At 42.0% G+C, this 19,048-nt stretch overlaps 1 protein-coding gene across 2 annotated transcripts in view; it reads right to left on the bottom strand.

Annotated features, from left to right (window-relative positions):
* Nucleotides 1-16,454, bottom strand: part of LOC116509020 (dnaJ homolog subfamily B member 2-like) — a 35,525-nt gene extending 19,071 nt beyond the window's left edge. Inside the window, exons 1-6 of one of the 2 annotated variants that reach the window (XM_032217908.1) lie at nt 16,288-16,454; nt 14,635-14,705; nt 4,335-4,408; nt 4,066-4,175; nt 1,623-1,676; nt 443-559 (exon numbers count right to left, since the gene is read on the bottom strand). In XM_032217908.1, the coding sequence (XP_032073799.1) occupies nt 443-559; nt 1,623-1,676; nt 4,066-4,175; nt 4,335-4,399 (346 nt within the window). In that variant the 5' untranslated portion in view covers nt 4,400-4,408; nt 14,635-14,705; nt 16,288-16,454. Of the gene's footprint in view, nt 1-442; nt 560-1,622; nt 1,677-4,065; nt 4,176-4,334; nt 4,427-14,634; nt 14,706-16,287 lie in introns of both variants that reach the window. The other variant, XM_032217900.1, reaches the window with a different exon arrangement.
* Between the last annotated feature and the right edge of the window lie 2,594 nt (nt 16,455-19,048).

Raw genomic sequence — 19,048 nt, 5'->3', positions numbered from 1 at the left:
TAGGAAAAAGTAATCTAAATGATTAGAGTTTCCAAGAAGGAAAACAAGAAAAATATTCTCAATGCTTTTGGTCTAATCTTAGTCAATTCCTTTTTTCTTTTCTTGATGAGCTGTGGTGGTGCAGGGGTATTGCAGGCTAATTCAGCTTAATGCCAAGAGTTCGATCTTCCTTGGCTCAAGGTTGAGTCAGCCTCCCATCCTTCCAAGGTAGGTAAAATGAGGACCCAGATTGTTGGGGGCAACATGCTGACTCTGTAAACTACTTAGAGAGGGGCTATAAAGCACTGTGAAGCGGTATAGAAGTCTAAGTGCTATCGCTTATCTTCTTTCAGAACTGGCTGTTTTGCATCAAAAGAAAATTACATCTGAGCCTTTTTCTTTCTCATTCTTCTCCCAGGGGGGAAAAAAAACCCTAGCTTGAATATTACAAATAGCCACTTACCAAAAAAGTCAGCAAATGGATCTCGCCCTCCAAAAAACTCTCGGAAGACATCATGGGCACTACGGAAAGTGAAAGTGAATTCCGGTCCTGGATGAGGCCTGGAACCAGCAGAACCAGCTAGGACAAGTGAAAAACAGTATTAACATGTCTGCTTAAAAAGCAAAGAAAAAATGTGACAAAGCTGTGATATGTATTGTAGGTGTAAGAAAGCAAAGATGCTGAAATATTGGAAAATTACACCGTGGCTCATAAATTTGCTACGTAGCAGTGGAACGCAGCTAGCCATTTTTTCAGGCCCAGGCAAATTGTAAAAACACTGACTTGTAGCTGGTAAGCCAAAAACAAGGCAAAAGCCTAATATTTTGGTAAACCCATTTACAAAAAAAAATGGAGAGCTAATAAATCAGAGCAACCTCCTGGACACAATGAGATTTTAGTTAGTCAAAGCTGGATTTGCACAGAAGATCCGATGGCTTTGTTCCACAACTAAAGAAGACCCCTCTCATGTTCTCTTTTCAAGTCTCAAATTCACACACAAATTAGACAATTGTTCTCCACCTTGCTAGGTCTGTGTAGAACCACTATGCCAGAGGTGGGTTGCTCCTGGTTCGGCCCAGATCGGGCAAACTGGTAGTAGCAGTGGCGGGAGGCTCCACCCATCTGCCCAGATGCTTCGACGCAGGTGCAGAAGCGGCAAGCAAGCATGCCCGAACCAGTAATAGAAAAATTGACAACCCATCTCTGCACTATGCAAGGCATTTGAAAGGTGTGTGCAACTGCTTTCAAGATTTTCCCCAGTTGTCTCCACATATCTGCCCATGAATAACTGTTTGTCATATGTCTATTCTCTCTCCCCACCTCTCTCCTCTCTCCCTCTGTGTGTCTGTGTGTGTGAAATAGGCATCCCAAAATTGTCAGAACAACATTTGTCCCCTTTCAGTAAGATCCAAACAGTCATTTCAAACTTAAAACACAATGTTTTGAGTTCCAAACATTCTGGATTTGAAACATTTTGTACACTAGTAGAGGCTAATGACTTCCTTCTTTCAACATTTGTTGAGCACTCATCCCATCAGTCCCCACCCTTCTTGGCAGTACAGATTATTATGTTTCCTTTAATCACCCAGCTTGAAGCACCCAGTTTACCTTCAAGTTAGTTCAACAAAACCCTAATCCTCACCTGCACCAACGAGCCCTTCTTTGCCATATCGGTCGTAGACTTCGCGCTTGCCCTCTGAAAGAAGAAACCACTTGAATTAATAATTACCCCTTTAGAAATGTGTGGCTCTGAAACAAGCATTTCTTCTTTTAACAGGAGCATTGGTCAAACGCATCAATTTCAACACAAGAAGTATTATTGAGATTAAATGGGTCTGAGCGCTTGCTAAAGCCCAGATATCCATTCAAGAAATACAGGTAGTCCTCAACTTAAAACAGTTCACTTAGTGACTGTTTCAAAGTTACAACGGCACTGAAAAAGTGACATGACCGTTTTTCACACTTATGACCACTGCAGCATCCCATGGTCACATGATTTACATTCAGATGCTTGACAACTGACTCACATTTATGACAGTTGCAATGTCCCAAGGTCACGTGAAACATTTGCAACCCTCCGACAAGCAAAGTTAATGGGGAAACTTGATTCACTTAACAATCGTGTTACTAACTTAACAACTGCAGCGATTCATTTATCAAATGTAGCAAGAAAAATCCTAAAAGGGGCAAAACTCACTTAATAAATTTCTCACTTGACAACATAAATGTTGGCCTCAATTGTGGTCATAACTTGAGGACTAGATAAAGGTAAAGGTTCCCCTCACATATATGCTGGTTGTTCCTGACTCTAGAGGGCAGTGTTCATCTCCATTTCCAAACCAAAGAGCCAGCACTGTCTGAAGACGTCTCCATGGTCATGTGGCCGGCATGACTAAACGCCAAAGGCGAACAGAACCCTGTTACCTTCCCACCAAAGTGGTTCCTATTTTTCTACTTGCATTTTTACATGCTTTCGAACTGATAGGTTGGCAGAAGCTGGGACAAGCAACGGAAGCTCACTCTGTTACACGGCACTAGGGATTCAAACCGCTGAACTGCCGACCTTTCTGATCGACAGGCTCAGCAACAGCCACTGAGCCACCATGTCCCTTTAACTTGAGGACTAGCTGTAGTAAAAAGCCAAGTTGTTTTAAGTAATCGTGATTTTTTCACAAAGTGCTCAGATAATTGATACTGCCTTAATGTTTGCATCATTTCATCCAGCCCAAGTTAGAACCATAGTGCAGCTGAGAAATGAAATTGGGAGAAATTGGTCAAATGGAATTTTAATCTTAAAAGAACTCCATTTAAAAACTTGTTTACATTTTTAAACAAATTAAAAATTTGTTTAAACAACTTGCCCTGAAGACAGAGGTCTTCTAGAACAGTGGTCTCCAACCTTGGCAACTTTAAGACTTGTGGACTTCAACGCCCAGAGCAAAGCTGGCTGAGGAACTCTGGGAGTTGAAGTCCACAGGTCTTAAAGTTGCCAAGGTTGGAGACCACTGTTCTAGAATATGAGCACATATGAAGGCGTAAAACAAATACCTGGACCAAGATCTCCAAACGAAAGTCCCTGAACGAAAATAAGCCTCTCTAACGGTTGCATGCGTAGGCTTTGCAGATCCTGGCTCATAAGTTATCTTAAATCAGCACTTGCAACAGGAACTAGAAAGTAACTACAAAAATTAACTGGTGCCGACCTCCATTTATCCCTCTATAAGCTTATCCCTCTATAAGCAGAAAATCTAAGCCATGTTTTGATTGGCATTTGACATAATTACTGATCAGCATTTACTATACAATTATTTAAAGTTGTCTGTACCCTCCTTTGGGGAGCGGAAATCCTATGGTTGTCCCCAGTGCTGTTCAAATAAACTTGACTTACCGTATTTTTCGGAGTATAAAACGCACCTTTTTCCCTCAAAAAAATAGGGTGGAAATCTGGGTGCATCTTATACACTGAATACAGCATTTTTGGCATCCCGAAACCCAGTCCCCTTTGCAAAAATGGCTGTGCATAGCCTTTAGGAGGCTTCCAGAGTACTCCTAGGGGCTGGGAAATCTTGGTGCATCTTATACTTCAGTGAGTCTTATACTCCGAAAAATATGGTAAGTAGATTTGTGTGCTCCACTTGTAAATTGAGTCATGGGGAATTTTTCTCCTTCAAAACCTCAGTACACTTGCTTCTTTCATTTAACTGTTAAGTCCCCAAACTGGATGTGGGAACACACTGTATTCCCTTCTAACTTGCTTTTCCTGGATAAAATTAACATTAAGAAGAGATCTCCTTATGCTGCAGAAATGAGGGCCAGTTTGGTCTGGTAGTTAAGGCAGCAGCCTAAAAACCAGGTCCCGATTAGATAATTCTCTGTCAGCCCAACTTACAAGGTTGTTGTGGGGAAAATAGGAGGAGGAAATAGGTAAGGTGGCTCTTTTAAGTTATTTATAAAAACTATAAAGGCAGCATAAAAGTCAAATAAGTAAGTAAATAGTCCCACCTACTTGGTCAGTATCTTCGATAGAGACCAGAACAGTCAAAATGGCTGAGGGATGAGGGAAAAAAGCCAAAGCATTTGCTTACTGTCAGACAGAACCTCGTAGGCCTCTGCTATCTCCTTAAACTTCTGCTCAGCATGTTCCTTGTTATCTGGGTTTTTATCTGGGTGCCATTGCAGGGCTTTCTTTCTGTACCTGTGGATAACAACACAGAGGGTAGTATATATCTGTGCGGGATCCCATTCCATGAGATTCTGGTCTATGATGGAACCCGCTAGGCACAAGATTGTGAAAAGTGTTATCTTGGCACGCATGTGGATGGTCTCTGGTAGAAATAGAAAGAATGCAACTCACGCCTTTTTTATGTCATCTGGAGAGGCATTGCGGGGCACCCCGAGCGCTTCATAGTAATCCACCATTCTGTCCACCTACGTTATGCAGGGAAACTACATTAGAAAACAGAGGAGAATTTATTTATTTGTTTGTTTGTTTTTATTTAATTTATATTGCCACTTATTTGCCCATTGCGACTCAGTGCGGCTTGCAGAATACAAAATCACATTTAAAACAATATAAACTAACAAAAAGAATCAAATAAATTAATATGGTACAATATAACAAAATCATCCCCCCTCTTCCTCCCCCCCCCCTTCAGCAGATCACATGAGCCATTTAATGGGCTCCATCCCACTCTGGGTTCCCCAAGCCCACTGGCAGAACCAGGTCTTCAGCGCCTTCTGGAAGAGGGTTAGAGTGGGGGACATTCTAATCTCTGGGGAAATGATGTTCCAGAGAGAGGGAGCCACCATGGAGAAGGCCCTTTTTCTGGGTCCTGCCAAGTATATCTCCCTCAGGGATGGGACCCACAACATTCACTGCCTTCCTGCTCTGATGGGTCGGATAGATGTGACCAGCAAGACATGGTCCGTTAGATAACCTGGTCCCAAGCCATGAAGGGCTTTAAAGGTGAGAACCAGCACCTTGAATAGCACCCGGAAGCAAATCGGCAACCAATGCAGCTCTGGCAGGAGAGGTGTGTGCATGTGTACTCCGGAATCTGCATAAAACCATGCGGGTCGCTGCATTTTGCACCAATTGGAGCTTCCGGATGCTCTTCAAGGGCAGTCCCATGTACAGCGTGTTGCAATAGTCAAAATGGGAAATAACTAGGGCCAGGATGGCGAACCTATGGCACGCATGCCACAGGTGGCACGCGGAGCCATTTGTCAGGGCACGCGAGGCGTTGCCATGTCAGCTGGCCAGTGCACATATGCGCGCTGGCCAGCTGAGCTCAGCCTTTTTTAAAGCCATTTTTCGCCCTCCTCAGGTTCCAGAGGCTTTATAGGAGCCTGGAGAGGGCGAAAACAGCCTTTCCCTCCCCCCGAAGGCTCCCTGGAGGCTTCAGGAGCTTCCCTGAGTCACTTCTGGTTTGCTCGTAGGGCCATTTTTAGTCCTCCAGAGCCTTCAGGGAAGCCTTTGGAAGGCCCCTGAAGGCTACGGAGGGCTTAAACCGGCCCTACGAGCAAACAGGAAGTCCATTCCCGAACTTCCGGTTTGCCCATAGGGCCAGTTTTTTGTGCTCCTGAGGCTTCAGGGAAGCTCCTGAAGCCTCCAGAGGGCCTCCAGGGGGAGGGGAAGGCTGTTTTCACCCTCCTCAGGTTCCTATAAAGCCTCTGGAGCCTGGGGGACGGCGAAAAAAGCATACAAAAAATGGGACGGAGCGCCTGTCAATCATACATGCACACTGGGGGATTGCGCATTGCATTATGGGTGTGCCACGCCCGCGCACAACCCCACTGCACTCCCCCCACTTATGGCATGTGAGCCAAAAAAGGTTCTCAATCGCTGGACTAGGGCATGAGTGACTGTGAATAGAGACTGTTGGTCCAGGAAAGGGCGTAACTGGCACACAACCAGTGGCGGGATTCAGGCAGTTCGCACCACTTCAGGAGAACCGGTTGTTAACTTGCTGAGAAGTTTGGTGAACTGGTTGTTATTAGGGCAGAGAACTGAATGTTAAATTATTTGAATCCCACCACAGCACATAACCCGCAGTTGCGCAAAGTTCCTCCTGGCCATGACCACCACCTGCTCTTCAAGCAGGAGTTGTGAGTCCAAGAGAACCCCTAGATTACGCACAGGGCTACCCCCATCCAAGACCAAAGGTGGCAATTCTTTGTGAGCCAACGAACCCGAAACCCAGAATCACTCGGTCTTGCAAGGGTTTAGTTTCAACCCGTTGCTCCCCATCCATCCCCTAACAGTCTCTAGGCACTGAGAATACAAGAATACAAGGCATTTCTTAACAGTGTGCAGTAGGATAACCGAGAGAATAACTTTCATAATTTGTAACAAGCTAAGGAGAATGAGTTATCACATCAGAGTTTTTCAGAAACACGCCAAGTCAGTGAAACACACCAAACAATATTATCTCTCTCTTCTAACACAATATCACCCAATGTAGCTCACAACCCATTCTGCACTCCATACAGACTAATTGACAACTATCCCACCAAAGACCAGAAAGCCATACAAGAGGAAATTCTGTGAATAACCTAAAAGCAGCATATGGAATTATACTCATTTTGGCACTGCAATTTGTTTCTCTAACCAACTTATCTCAGAGCTTCTTCACAAGTTAAAAAATAGGTTGGTAGTATGTATATATCAATTATGCCATGTTTGTACATACACTTAAAATGGGAATAAGGTAACGTAACCAGATTTTCAGATTGGTAAAGAGGGACACCTTTGACCCTGAAGAGGGGGGGGGGGGGCTTGATTAAAAACTTTATACGGAGCAACAAAAATTTTCATATAACGCAAAAATAGTATTGTAATTTTTTTTTATTTCAACATAACTACAATTTACAAATATAAATTGTAACTGTTGCCAAACATCAAAAAATTTTCACGTGACCATGAGGATGCTGCAACGGTCGTTAAGTGTGAAAATGGTCGTTAAGTGTGAAAAATGGTCATCAGTCATTTTTTTCAATGCCATTGTAACTTTGGTCACTATACCACCTTTCTTGCCAGTTTTTAAGTGAATAACTGCAGCTGGTATTTTGTATTTTGGATAGAATCTTTTTTTAAACAGTCTAAGACAATTTAAACAAAGAATCCACACAGAATAAAACTTTTAAAAAATCCTATGCACAATAAATAAAATATTATTTTAAAATACATTAAAAAATAAAAGAAAAAAAACCCAGCTCACTTACCAGCAGGCACAAGTGAGCACTCCAAGTCAATCCAGAATGATATAGATGTTAATACAAAGAACTGAGCAAACTAAAATGGTGAAATTACTTAGGGAAATATTTTTCAAAAAAACTTTGTCACCATTTTTCCAACACGAGCCGACCTCCAACCTCCGTGCCCCTCCCCTCCGGAAAATCCAGGAAGTAACAGTCGCTTCCCTCTCTAGCCAAGTATTTCCTGCAGCTCTATGGTAATGTGTCATTTTTTCTTATAAAATGAGGTAAAAGGGGTGTGGGGGGGGTCCGTTTTGTTGCTTTAATGTTTTAATATCTTCAATGAAAGTACTGAGACAGAGAGAGGGTTTAGACAGAGTGTCTTTTGTCTGCCCCGGTTAGGATTTCTTAAGCAAATCCACTGGGCTTTCAACATGAAGCCAGAAAATCAGGACTTTTTAAAAACGCCCCGGGACACAGGACAAATTGTTATAAATCATGACTGTCCCGCTGAAATCGGGACATCTGGTCACCTTAGAATAAGGGCTTCTCTCCTGTGCTATCTGCTGTGCTCTTATTCCCATTTTATGTACACCCATCACATACAGTGTTATGCAAAAGTTTAGGCCAGGGGTCTCCAAGCTTGGCAACTTTAAGACTTGTGGACTTCAATTCCCAGAATAGCTGGCTGGAGAATTCGTGAAACAAAGATAACCTCTTTCTGGAAACATGAAAGCGTATGTATTATTTATCTGGATTTGCTTACAATTCAAATACGAAAACAGTGGCTATGGCTGGTGGGACTATTTGAAACTCCTCCTTTGGCAAAAATGAAAACTGTCCAATGTATCCTATATCCAGCTAAGAGTCCTGAATTTTTCCCTACTCTTCCTTGCAGTACCTTTCTAGCTTAGAAACCGTCTTAGATTTCCTTGCATGCAGTGCATGTTTGAGATCTCCTTACTGGTTTTCAGTAAAATTCACATCTAGGAATTGTGAAGGCTTTATAAAACCTTTATCTTTCTTTCCAGTAAAGTATGTTTTGGACTTGCTGAAATACCAGGTCTCTTTTCAGCCTGTTTTTTTTTTCAGTGACTGGCTAATTTGCATCCAATCTGAATTCAATTTATAAAATCTTTGATGGCCCAAGACAACATGGAACTAGTAAAGCTTCTTTCCCCAGATGTTCTCACCTAAAATCATATTTGGAAGCCCTGCACCAGGTCCTCTCATATTATGCATTGTAGAGAGTGGCTGCTTGGAAACAGACCTTTTCCATGGGATTCCCCCCCTCCGTATTGGAATGCCTTCTCTCTGAGCAATGGCAGTACTGGGATGCATGGTTGTATCCAAATTAGGGAAATGGAGAACAGGGAATTACAATGCAGGCTTTCCCCTTCCCTTTTGCATGTGCATTGTATCTGCCTTCAAACTGGGTGGGGCTTGTACTGCAACGTTTTATCTGCCCTCTTGCCAATTCTAACCTTCTCAAGAAACCTTGCTATTTGTGAATTATGTTGGCTTTTCGAGTTCAGATCTTTCTACAGGTACCCCTTGCTTAACAACTAAAATTAGGATTGGTAACTCTATTGTTAAGCACCATGGCCACTAAGCAGAAAAAATGACTTGAGCGCAACAGGCCAGTCAATTACACATTATCAGGATCATTATGTGAAATAATTTGTGACCACAACTTACGATTTTACTTCCATGTTCTGCATTAACTGTGCTTGTCACAAGTAAATTGGGAAGCATGTAAATGGCAATCACGCGACCACATGATGCTGCGATGGTTACAAATTTGAAGAGTGGTCACAAAGCTATCTTTTATACCATCATAATTTTGAATGGTCACTAAATGAGGCAGTCCATAAGTGAGGATTACTATATTGTTTCAGTAATCTTAATCAATTGATGTATTAAGTTATGGTACTTAGAAGCATTTTAATTACCATACAGACTGCTTTTATTTTTATTTATTTATATTTTGTATTTCCTAACCACCCATCTGGCTCAGATTATTTATTTATTTTATTGTATATTTTAATTATTGTGCACTATAATTGTATGTAATTTTCATAAAATTAGTGTATTGCAAAAAACTGTGGGATAAACCTACATTTCAAGGTTATTTAAACTTTTAATCTAAAAGGAATTTTTAAAATTATACTGAATTTCATAAGTTATCCACTATGTGGAAAAAAATAATTCAGTCTGTTTGCAGGATTGTTCTAAAGTAAACATTTTGTTCTAAACTAAAAACTTGAGATCCTCCTAAAAATGCTTTATAAATTGAAGTTTTTTATATTAGAATTTCAAATAATTCAAACTCTTACATGTCTCTATTACTCTCAACTCTACTCTAACAGGATATAATAGGCATTATCTCTTCCTCTACCAAAATGGTTCTTAAATATTAAGAAGTGTTAATCAACCTAAATGAAATATTGTAGTCTTCAATACACTGGACTGTAATGCATCCATTTTAAGTTAGCAATTCAGCACTAGCAAGTTAAGCAGGATCTGTTGTCCCAGGGACGGCACTCTTTCCTTTTGGGCTAGCATTCCCCAGCCCACAGCTACCAGATGTGAGTGTCACAACTCTCATAAATCTCATGGGTGACAAAAGCTGTAGTCTAACAAGCCTAATGCTGATGACCAGATATGGAGAAGACAACACAGGCCAACGGATCAGTTCCAAAACCATTAAATCAGCCAGCAATATTTAGCTATTTTCACAGGGAGCTTTATTTAAAAAGAAAATAGTTCAACCATTCGCAAAGTAAAAATGAAACCCATGTATCTGAGATGTTTATTTCTGTATCAATGTTTCTCTTTCACTTCCTTTCACATTATAAGTAGAATCAAAGAGAACGCCTCAATAGTGAATGACTTGTCACATGTGAAATAAGATGATGAGATACAAGAGGACAGGAATCCCAAACTTGGGAACGAGAACAATTTGCCTCTGGCATGCCACCGGTTTCCATTATCCCCATAAAACTCACCCAGAAGCTGAAAAGCAGTTTGTGGCTCAGGGGTGGCTTTAAAGGGCAAAGCAAGTACACTCCAATCCCCACCCTCTCAGAACTGCCACAAAAGTTTTGAAATGTCAGCCACACCATTTTTGGGGTGATCGTCCAGAGTCACCAGATGGCCTGTGAAGCAGTGGTGAAATCCTCTGAAGTCTGCTACTGGTTTGGTGAGTGCATGCGCAACGCTAAAAAAAGGAGCATTTTGAAGTCTTCCAAGTCTGCAAAGGTAAGTAGAACAGCGGGAGAGAGGGGGAATCCGCTGTGCCACCCAATTTAGATTAGGTAGAAAGCAGGACATCTGACAATTCTAGCTACTGTATATACTCGAGTATAAGCCTAGTTTTTCAGCCCACTTTTTGGGCTGAAAAAAGCCGCCTCGGCTTATACTCGAGTCAGTGAAAAATTTGCCCGAAATGGAGGAGAAAAAGGGGCGGGGCCATGCCGCTGGGTGACACTCGTGAATGGCCCGGTGCCCCTGTGAGTTTCCCCTCCCTCTGTGTCAGTTTGCCGCGCAGCGCGCACCGCACCATCCTCCCTCCTCACGTTCTAATGTAATGCAGGGCTGTCTTACGATTCCCCTTCCTCCCCCTCCTGCCGCTCTGCAACGATGTCCCACCTCCTCCTTGTTATGGCAAGCAGCCACATAGCGATGTCCCACCTCCTCTGGTACAGTGATCCAATGATAGGAATCACTGTGCCGTGTGTCATAGGAGGCGGGACATCGCTCCCGCGGCTGCACGGGACATCATCATCACAGCGGGACATCAGCATCATGAGGTGAGTGAAGTATTTCATTGAATACACCGCTAGTTTACTGTTTTTCTTTGAAATAAATATTCAAAAACATTATTGGTATCTATTTTTATTTTTGAAATTTACCGGTAGCTGCTGCATTTCCCACCCTAGGCTTATACTCGAGTCAATAACTTTTCCAGTTTTTTTGTGGTAAAATTAGGTGCCTCGGCTTATATTCGGGTCGGCCTATACTCGAGTATATACGGTAATATAAATCGTGCGTCATAGCTGATCGTCGGAAATACTGTTTCACCCGAACCAGTAGCATTTTTTTTTACTTCCAGTTCGAGCAAACCTGTAGCATTTTATACTTCCGGTTCGAGCAAACCAGTCTAAACCGGTAGCATTTCACCCCTGCCATGAAACCCTTCAGAAAACTCAATGGTTCAGATGCAACCCATACTTAACATTAGTAGTCCTCAACTTACAACAGTTCATTTAGTGAAGTCACAATGTCATTGAAAAAAGCAACTTACGACCTTTTTTTCACATTTATAACCGTTGCAGCATCCCCATGGTCATTTGATCAAAATTCAGACCCTTGGCAATTGACTCATATTTATGATGGTTGCAGTGTCCCAAGATCATGTGATCACTTTTTGGGACCTTCTGTCAAGCAAAGTCAAGGGAGAAGCCGGATTCACTTAACAACTGTGGTAGGAACTTAACAGCTGCGGTGGTTCATTTAACAGCTGTGGCAAGAAAGGTTGTAAAATGGGGCAAAATTAACGCTTTCGTTTAGCAACAGAAATGTTGGGCTGAATTGTGGTTGTAAGGCGAGGACCACCTGTATTCAATTGCCTATATCAGCCATAACTATCTACAGAGCTGACCTTCACTGAATACATTATATAGCACTCGTAAGTAACTATTTCTCATACAACACCCTAAATGCATCAATGAAACTAAACCTGAGCCAACTCCTTTCCTATATCCCTTCCTTTGCCATCTGGATCTGGCCAGTAAACGGAAAGAAATATTATTTCTTATAGGGCCAAGATCTACTTTACAAGGGATTAATGGCTTAGGGAGAGGATAACATGATATCTTCAATTACAGAGGCCTAAACGTTGTTGCTTTTCTAAAGGAAAAATATATAACTCTGCCCCTGGTTAATGTAACGTTTCCTCTTTTTTTTAAAAAAAGATGGGTTTTTTCCATTCTGCAGCCTTCAGGTGCTTGAAATCTATGCATATACTGTATCATTAGAATGGAACAAATACCACAATTTTTCAGTTCTTCCTTTCCCTAGAAAGGGAAACCTGGTAGAACTCTTGTCAATTTCCATCAGGTCAAAGAAAGGGAAAAACACCGTTGAGCAACCAACTAGTCTTTTAAAACAGGCAAGCAATGGATGTCAAAGGCAGACAGTGGGAAAGGAAGGGTGGGCTGGGGTGGGGGGTATGCCAACAGGAATGGAGGGATTTGTGTAGGACAGTAGGAAGCTCACATGAGCAGGAGGAGGAAACACCACTTCTGACATGCAGAAAAGGTTTCCCCTAAGGGGAAGGCTGAGACCACATCACCTGTCTTTCCCTCCTTAAATAATAGGTGGCTTGGCCTTATGTGTGGCAAGGAGGAAGTGCAGATCAGCCCTAATTTGCAGAACAAATGGCTCTGGCAAACCTGTGCAAATTAATACAGGCAGTCCTCAACTTACGACCACAATTGAGCCCAAAATTTCTATTGCTAAGTGAGGCATTTGTTAAGTGAATTTTGTCCCATGTTATGACTTTTCTTGTTGTTAAGTGAATCACTGCAGTTGCTAAGTTAGTAACACAGTTGTTAAGTGAATCTGGCTTCTCCATTGACGTTGCTTGTGAGAAGGTCCCAAAAGGTGATCACATGAACCTGGGACACTACAAACATCATAAGTATGAACCAGTTGCCAAGGATCTTAATTTTGATCATGTGACCATGAGGATGCAGCAACAGTTCGTAAGTGTGAAAAGCAGTCGTAAGTCACTTTTTCCAGTTCTGTTCTAATGTTGAACAGTCACTAAATGAACTGTTGTAAGTTGAGGGCTACCTGTATTGGCAAAATGATGTATATCACACAGGACTTTTGAATGGTTCGGCTAAGCCCACCTCAGGTTCTAAATCTACCTTTTGTTTCTATAACAATCCTCTCTGATCCCTCTGGAAGCACTTACAACTTCCTGTGTTTAGCACCTGGTTTTTTTCTACCTGCAATTTGGCCCCTTGAGCCCAATTCAGACATGCAATCATTTACTCCTTTACACCCAACAACATGGGGTTACTTAGCACCATCTGGGGAGCTGCTTCTGTTTAGTTCAGCCACTGCCACCATCTATTCCACAGAATTAGTATTTCAACTAATGGGGAGCTCCTTTCAAAAAAATCATCCACGTTTCATGATCAAATTTTGCCCTGAGTCTCAGAGATGGGTAATCTCAGATCCCACTGTGACCCATTCCAACTCAAAGGCAGAACAGGGAAGCACGCAAGATGACCCAGTCCCCATCACTCAAAGGTTGCCGTTGGCTCAGATCTTCTGCACTAAGTATCATTAAGTAGTTTAACAATTATTATGTCTCAACAGATGGCAGCACCTGGCTGACCTTGTGAGCTAAGCAGGGCTGGGCTTTTTTAATACTTGGGATAGAAGGCTTTCAGGAAATCCCAGGGCTGCAGGCTAAATTGGGAAGTCAAAACTCCTGGAAAAAAATACTACCTGGATGTGTCCATAAAGACATGAGAAGTATGCCTAGATCTTTAAGAGATAGAAGGTTGCAGGAAGAGCAAGAACAGCTGCTCTGACAATACTAGACCAAAACTTGCTTTGGGGAGGAGAATACAGGTAGTCCTTGTTTAGCAACTGCCTCATTTAGCAACATTTTGCAGTGATGAAAAAGTAATTTTAGGACCAATCCTCATATTTATGGCCTTCCGCGGATCTGTAAGAAAAGTTGAAGGTCATAAGCACAGCTGCAATTTCACTTAGCAAATGCTGTGCTTGCCAACCAAGTTGCAGGTCGAAATTGCAGTCACTAAATGAGAACTATCTCTATTGACCCAGCAATGTTGCAGCCTTGTTCTGGAGTTCAGCTCAGTTTAAACTCTTCTACCTCATTCAAACTCACAATCAGAAGACTGCAAAGAAGTTACACCCTACAATGAAATGTCACATGGACCCAACTGATTGCTCCTGAATTCAGAATATTCACTTCATACTCCTTGCAGTACAGATACTAAGATGGTTTCTTGGACTTAACAAAATGACCAGAGTTAGTTCATTTGCATCTTTGTTAATACATCCGACACAAGATACGTTGTTTCCTCTTTGCTGGTATTTCCTTTATGATTTCCCACTCTTCCATCCATGTCTCATCTACAAAATAAGCAAAGATTGGATAGATGGGGCAACAAGCAAAAATGCTCCCATCCTACATTTCAGTCTAGTCCTAGATTTTGCATTCACTCTGCCTCATAGAATAGTTTAAAGCAGATTGCACTCCGGGACTTTTAACTATCTGGGGAAAAAAGGAATGTGACTCTTTTCTTTCCCATCACATATAAAGATGTAGAAGTCTTTTGTTATCTGATGGCGATACCTGTAATCAATAACCAAACAATCTTTCCCAAAAATTTTGCTTCCTTCCTTACCTTCTTGTCTCTGTTGTGATGAAGTAACAGAGGCAGAAACAGCTTCAACAACAGAAAGGGGACTTCCTCCTCTGGAAAAGAAGCAGAAATAATCCCATCCTTTATTGCTCCTTCAGCATCCCTATGCACTGTAAATTCTTGATGATGCCTCCCCCCACAAACACATCAATGGTCTACTCTAATTAAATTGGACCTTCAGAACTCATGACCAGTTCCCTGCAGCGTGCAAATAAATGCTATTAGGATCTGTCTTGTCTCTGTCCATAGATATTTTAGCTCTAATGACATGCCAGACACATACTTTGCTCTAAGAATGGTTTCCCAGGCTCAAATATAGTATAGTCTTTATTGTCATTGTACAAAATAAATACAACGAAATTGGTGTTAGCCTCACTGGTGCAAAATTATAGCGGAAAAGAAAAAAGAAAAAGAAAGAAAAAATCTAGTCATACTTTTCTGGGTGAAATATGTGGAAATGCTGAACTGTCAGCTTCTCTAACCTTGCCTTCCCAGAAAGGCATGATAATAACGGCCAGCCCATGGTATATCAATTTTAAAATGTCACTTTTCACCAGTCATCATGATCTAATCAAATTTTATCAGATTACTATTCTGGAAATTAAATCCTTCTACCAATCTCACCAAGCCTATGTTCCAAATCATGTAAGCATGCCCCAATTTCTCCCGGTTATTTTTTCTAATTAACTCTTCATTTCAGGGATGTGTGTTGTTGTTTTTTAACCCCAATACTCCGCAGCAGCTCCATCGTGCTCAGGCCAGTTTACAACACGGAGTAGCAACCTGCTGCGTGCGAGATGGAAAGAGCCCGGACTGCCTGCGCTCTGCCGCGGGGAACTTGCATCGCTTTCCCGCGTGACAAATGCATATTTTGCTTTTTAAAAAAAACCAAGGGGGGGTGCGGATCTCGCTCTGCTTTTGTTTTGGTTTTGTTTGCTTCAGCGGACCGAGAGATAACATCCGGCCTTAGAGGCGGATCGCGTTTCAGCTTCTCGAGGATTCTAATGGATTCCAATGGAATCTCCTCGCTAGCCAGGCCGGGCGCCGTGCACCCGATTGCAAAATAAACAACCATCCCATCATTTACTTTGGGGCTGCCGAGGTTTCTCATCGATGCATTTGGAAATCAGTGCAGCCCCAGGCAGCGTCTGTCTTGGGCCCGCAACCCCTTTTCTTTCCCTCAGCTCAGAACGGTCCCCTTAGTACGGCCAGGAGGACGAGGCGCGTTTTAGTGTACCGGGAATAGTAACCATCCCTGGGCGCGCATATCGAATGGGGCCGAATCGAGCCATCCCTAAGACTACTTGTTCCGAAAGGGGAGGAAGGCGAGTCATCACCATCATCAACATTTCAGTCACCAAGAATCTATGATTTGGGGAGGAGGGATTCACATCGCCAATAGATTTGCAAGTAGGAGCCACTGTTTCTCCCGATCTCTGGACGAGTGAGTGCTGCTGCGATTGCTTTCCTTTCTTGGGGCGGGGGGGAAGCAGATCTGCATTTCCAGGGATCTCCGTGCCGCTAAGATGCCGAGGGCGCCCCGTCTAATGCCGCCGCACGGCCAACCGTGCGGGGGACAGAGGGATGCAGCGGGTGGGTTGCTAAGCCCATCTTTCACCAATGCCGGGGACGTACCTTACCACCGGAGGAGGCTCCGTCCGGATTCCACCATGGCCACCAGCAGCTCTTACGCGCGGCCCAACGCGGTTTTTTTTTTTCTCCTTCCCCCACCCCACGCTCCGGCCTCGGTCGGTCTGCTGCTGTCAAGTGAGTGAAAAGGGAGGCCGGCTCCTGCCTGGGCCCGCCCGATGATTGGCGGGGCCCGCCACCAATAGAACGCGCGCAGCCCCATTGTAACGTCAGAGCGTCGCCCTTTGAACTGGTGAGGTAAAGACAACCCGACCCAGACAAACAACTGGTTAAGATCCCTCTCCGGGCTGGGCACGCGGAGCCCCACCTAGCGCCGCACGCGGGCATCCTTGCTGCATCACCGTGTCTAAGCATTTGCAGCCAGAAGCTGCCGTGCCTCTTTTTTTTTTGGGGGGGGGGGGGGAGGGGGATGGGAGCACGATTGAAATGTCTGCCCAATGGTCAAGATTTGATTAGGTCGCCCCATCCCCTCCCATTTTTTTCAAATTGATGGGGTGCGGTCACGGATCTCGATTTTAGCTTTTTTTCTTTTTTCTTTTTTTGCTCCCCTGAATATTTTGCTGCCCACTGGATTTCATTAATGCGAAGTAGGAATAGGAAGAAGGGTTTAGAGCGCGTTTATAGCACTCAAAACAGCCCTGCAGTATAATCTCCTACACTGACTCAAGAGAGTGACGTTTTTAACGGAGTCCTTAAACTGTTTCCTTAAAAGATTTTATCTTATGAGTATAAATAGAGTTGTATGAAAATTTGCAGGTCTGCTTGCATAGTATACACACGAGTGCATGTGTTGTGATTTTAAATCTGTCTTTTATTTTAATTTATTTTTTATTATTTCTTTTTCCTATTCTTTTTGTAAGCCGCCCGGAGTCCTTCGGGATTGGGCGGCCTATAAATTTTATTAATAAATAAATAAATAAATAAATAAATATGAATACACTGGTGGATTTGGATGGCAGAAATAGGCAACAGTGAGTCACCTTTTTGGGTTCCTGCCGCTGCTGTTACTGTTGTTTTTAAATTTGTATCCTGCCTTTTTTTCATATACAACTCAAAGTGACAATCATACCTAATCTCCCTCCTCTATTATGAATAATAAAGCAGGTGAAAGATGGAAGACAGGAAAAAAATGACTTTAAATACAACGGTGACATGAATAAAAGTTGGAATAGAAATAAGAGGGAACGATAGATGATAGATAGATAGATAGATAGATAGATAGATAGATAGATAGATAGATAGATAGATAGATAGATAGATAGATAGATAGATAGATAGATAGATAGATAGATAGATAGATAGATAGATAGATAGATAGATAGATAGATAGATAGACAGACAGACAGACAGACAGACATATATGTAATAAGGGAGATTTAGAAATTGAATGGTGGTAGTATTAGATATGTTTAAACAATATGAAATGAAAATGAAATGTAATAACTATAAGTAATACTATGTTTATGTGTACTAAAATGTATGATACCCAGGTATCAGACTGTTCATGCATTGATATGTATAAGCAATATAAAATAAAAAAACGACCAAAAAAAATCCTCCTCTTTTTGTTTCCCTTCACCACTATAACTGTGAGGTGGGTTGGCCTGGACTAGAGAGAGAGATGAGTTGCCCAAGGTCATCCAACTGGCTTTCATGCCTAAGATGGGAGTAGAAGTCAGTTTCCTGGTTTCCAGTTTCTCAGACAGCATTTTCACCAGAACACCAAACTGATTCTTAATGATTATAGTATTGTCAGACCAAACACTTCAGAGTTCCCAATCTTAAAAGGTTAAAAAAAAATGGGGAGTTTGTGCAGCAGAAAGATAGATATCAGCAATACGAGGGCTAAATTGTGGTGCCCCAGATATCTGGGGAGTTGAGGGGAAAAAAGTGCCTGGATTCACAGAACTATAAGATAATTTGGTTGTTGACAGTTTAATGTGTTCTGTGAAAACAGCTATGGCTTTACATGTCAATTGTGTCAATTGTGCTTTATTCAATCAGCAGTCTGACCTGCATGTTGAGACAATTGGAAAGTCTCTCATAAATTATAGATCACTCCCAATGCACAATTGCCTTGTATGGTTACTACAGATAATTGGAAACTCTCAAGTCTGCTGGACTACTGCCTTCATAGTTGTTTTTTCGTTCCAGAATATAATGGAATACAGAAATTAAGTATCAGCTCATTCATCAGATATATCTTTCACTGATCCAATGTATCATATGTCAATAGGGACAACTTCCTTTGAATTAATAATTTGAATGGAAAAGTAATTGCACATGTACAGGATCAAGCTTTGTATCACTGACAATTTTTCCATGAACCTAGTAAAAGAATGTGACGTTCAGTAGCATATAAACGTATACTCCTCTTTTCATTTTTTAGAACAATCTCTAAAACAAATCTTATGGTTTTCAAGATAAATGTTCTTGGCCCTTATTTGTGGTTCTTTTCTAAATAAACTATGGTGTCTCTTACAAGTGGATAAAAAGTGTTTCCTGAAGGTGAGTTCAACTTCTGGGTTTTTGATAATATGGAAATGGGTTCCTATTGCCTTTTAAGCAGATGAATAAAGTATCAGATTTCCCTTTTATAATGCATAGCACAATAGAAACCACACTTTGTAGTTTATACACTCTACACAGATTTTTTTTTTTTGGCTTTAGTCTGCATCTACAGTATTAACTTATGTTCTACAGTGGAATTTCTTATACAGGTGAAACTCGAAAAATTAGAATATTG

This window comes from Thamnophis elegans, chromosome 1, assembly GCF_009769535.1.
Source record: "Thamnophis elegans isolate rThaEle1 chromosome 1, rThaEle1.pri, whole genome shotgun sequence".
Taxonomy (NCBI): Eukaryota; Metazoa; Chordata; class Lepidosauria; order Squamata; family Colubridae; genus Thamnophis; species Thamnophis elegans.
The sequence above is the reverse complement of the archived record's forward strand: the minus strand, read 5'-3'. Positions and strand labels throughout refer to the sequence as shown.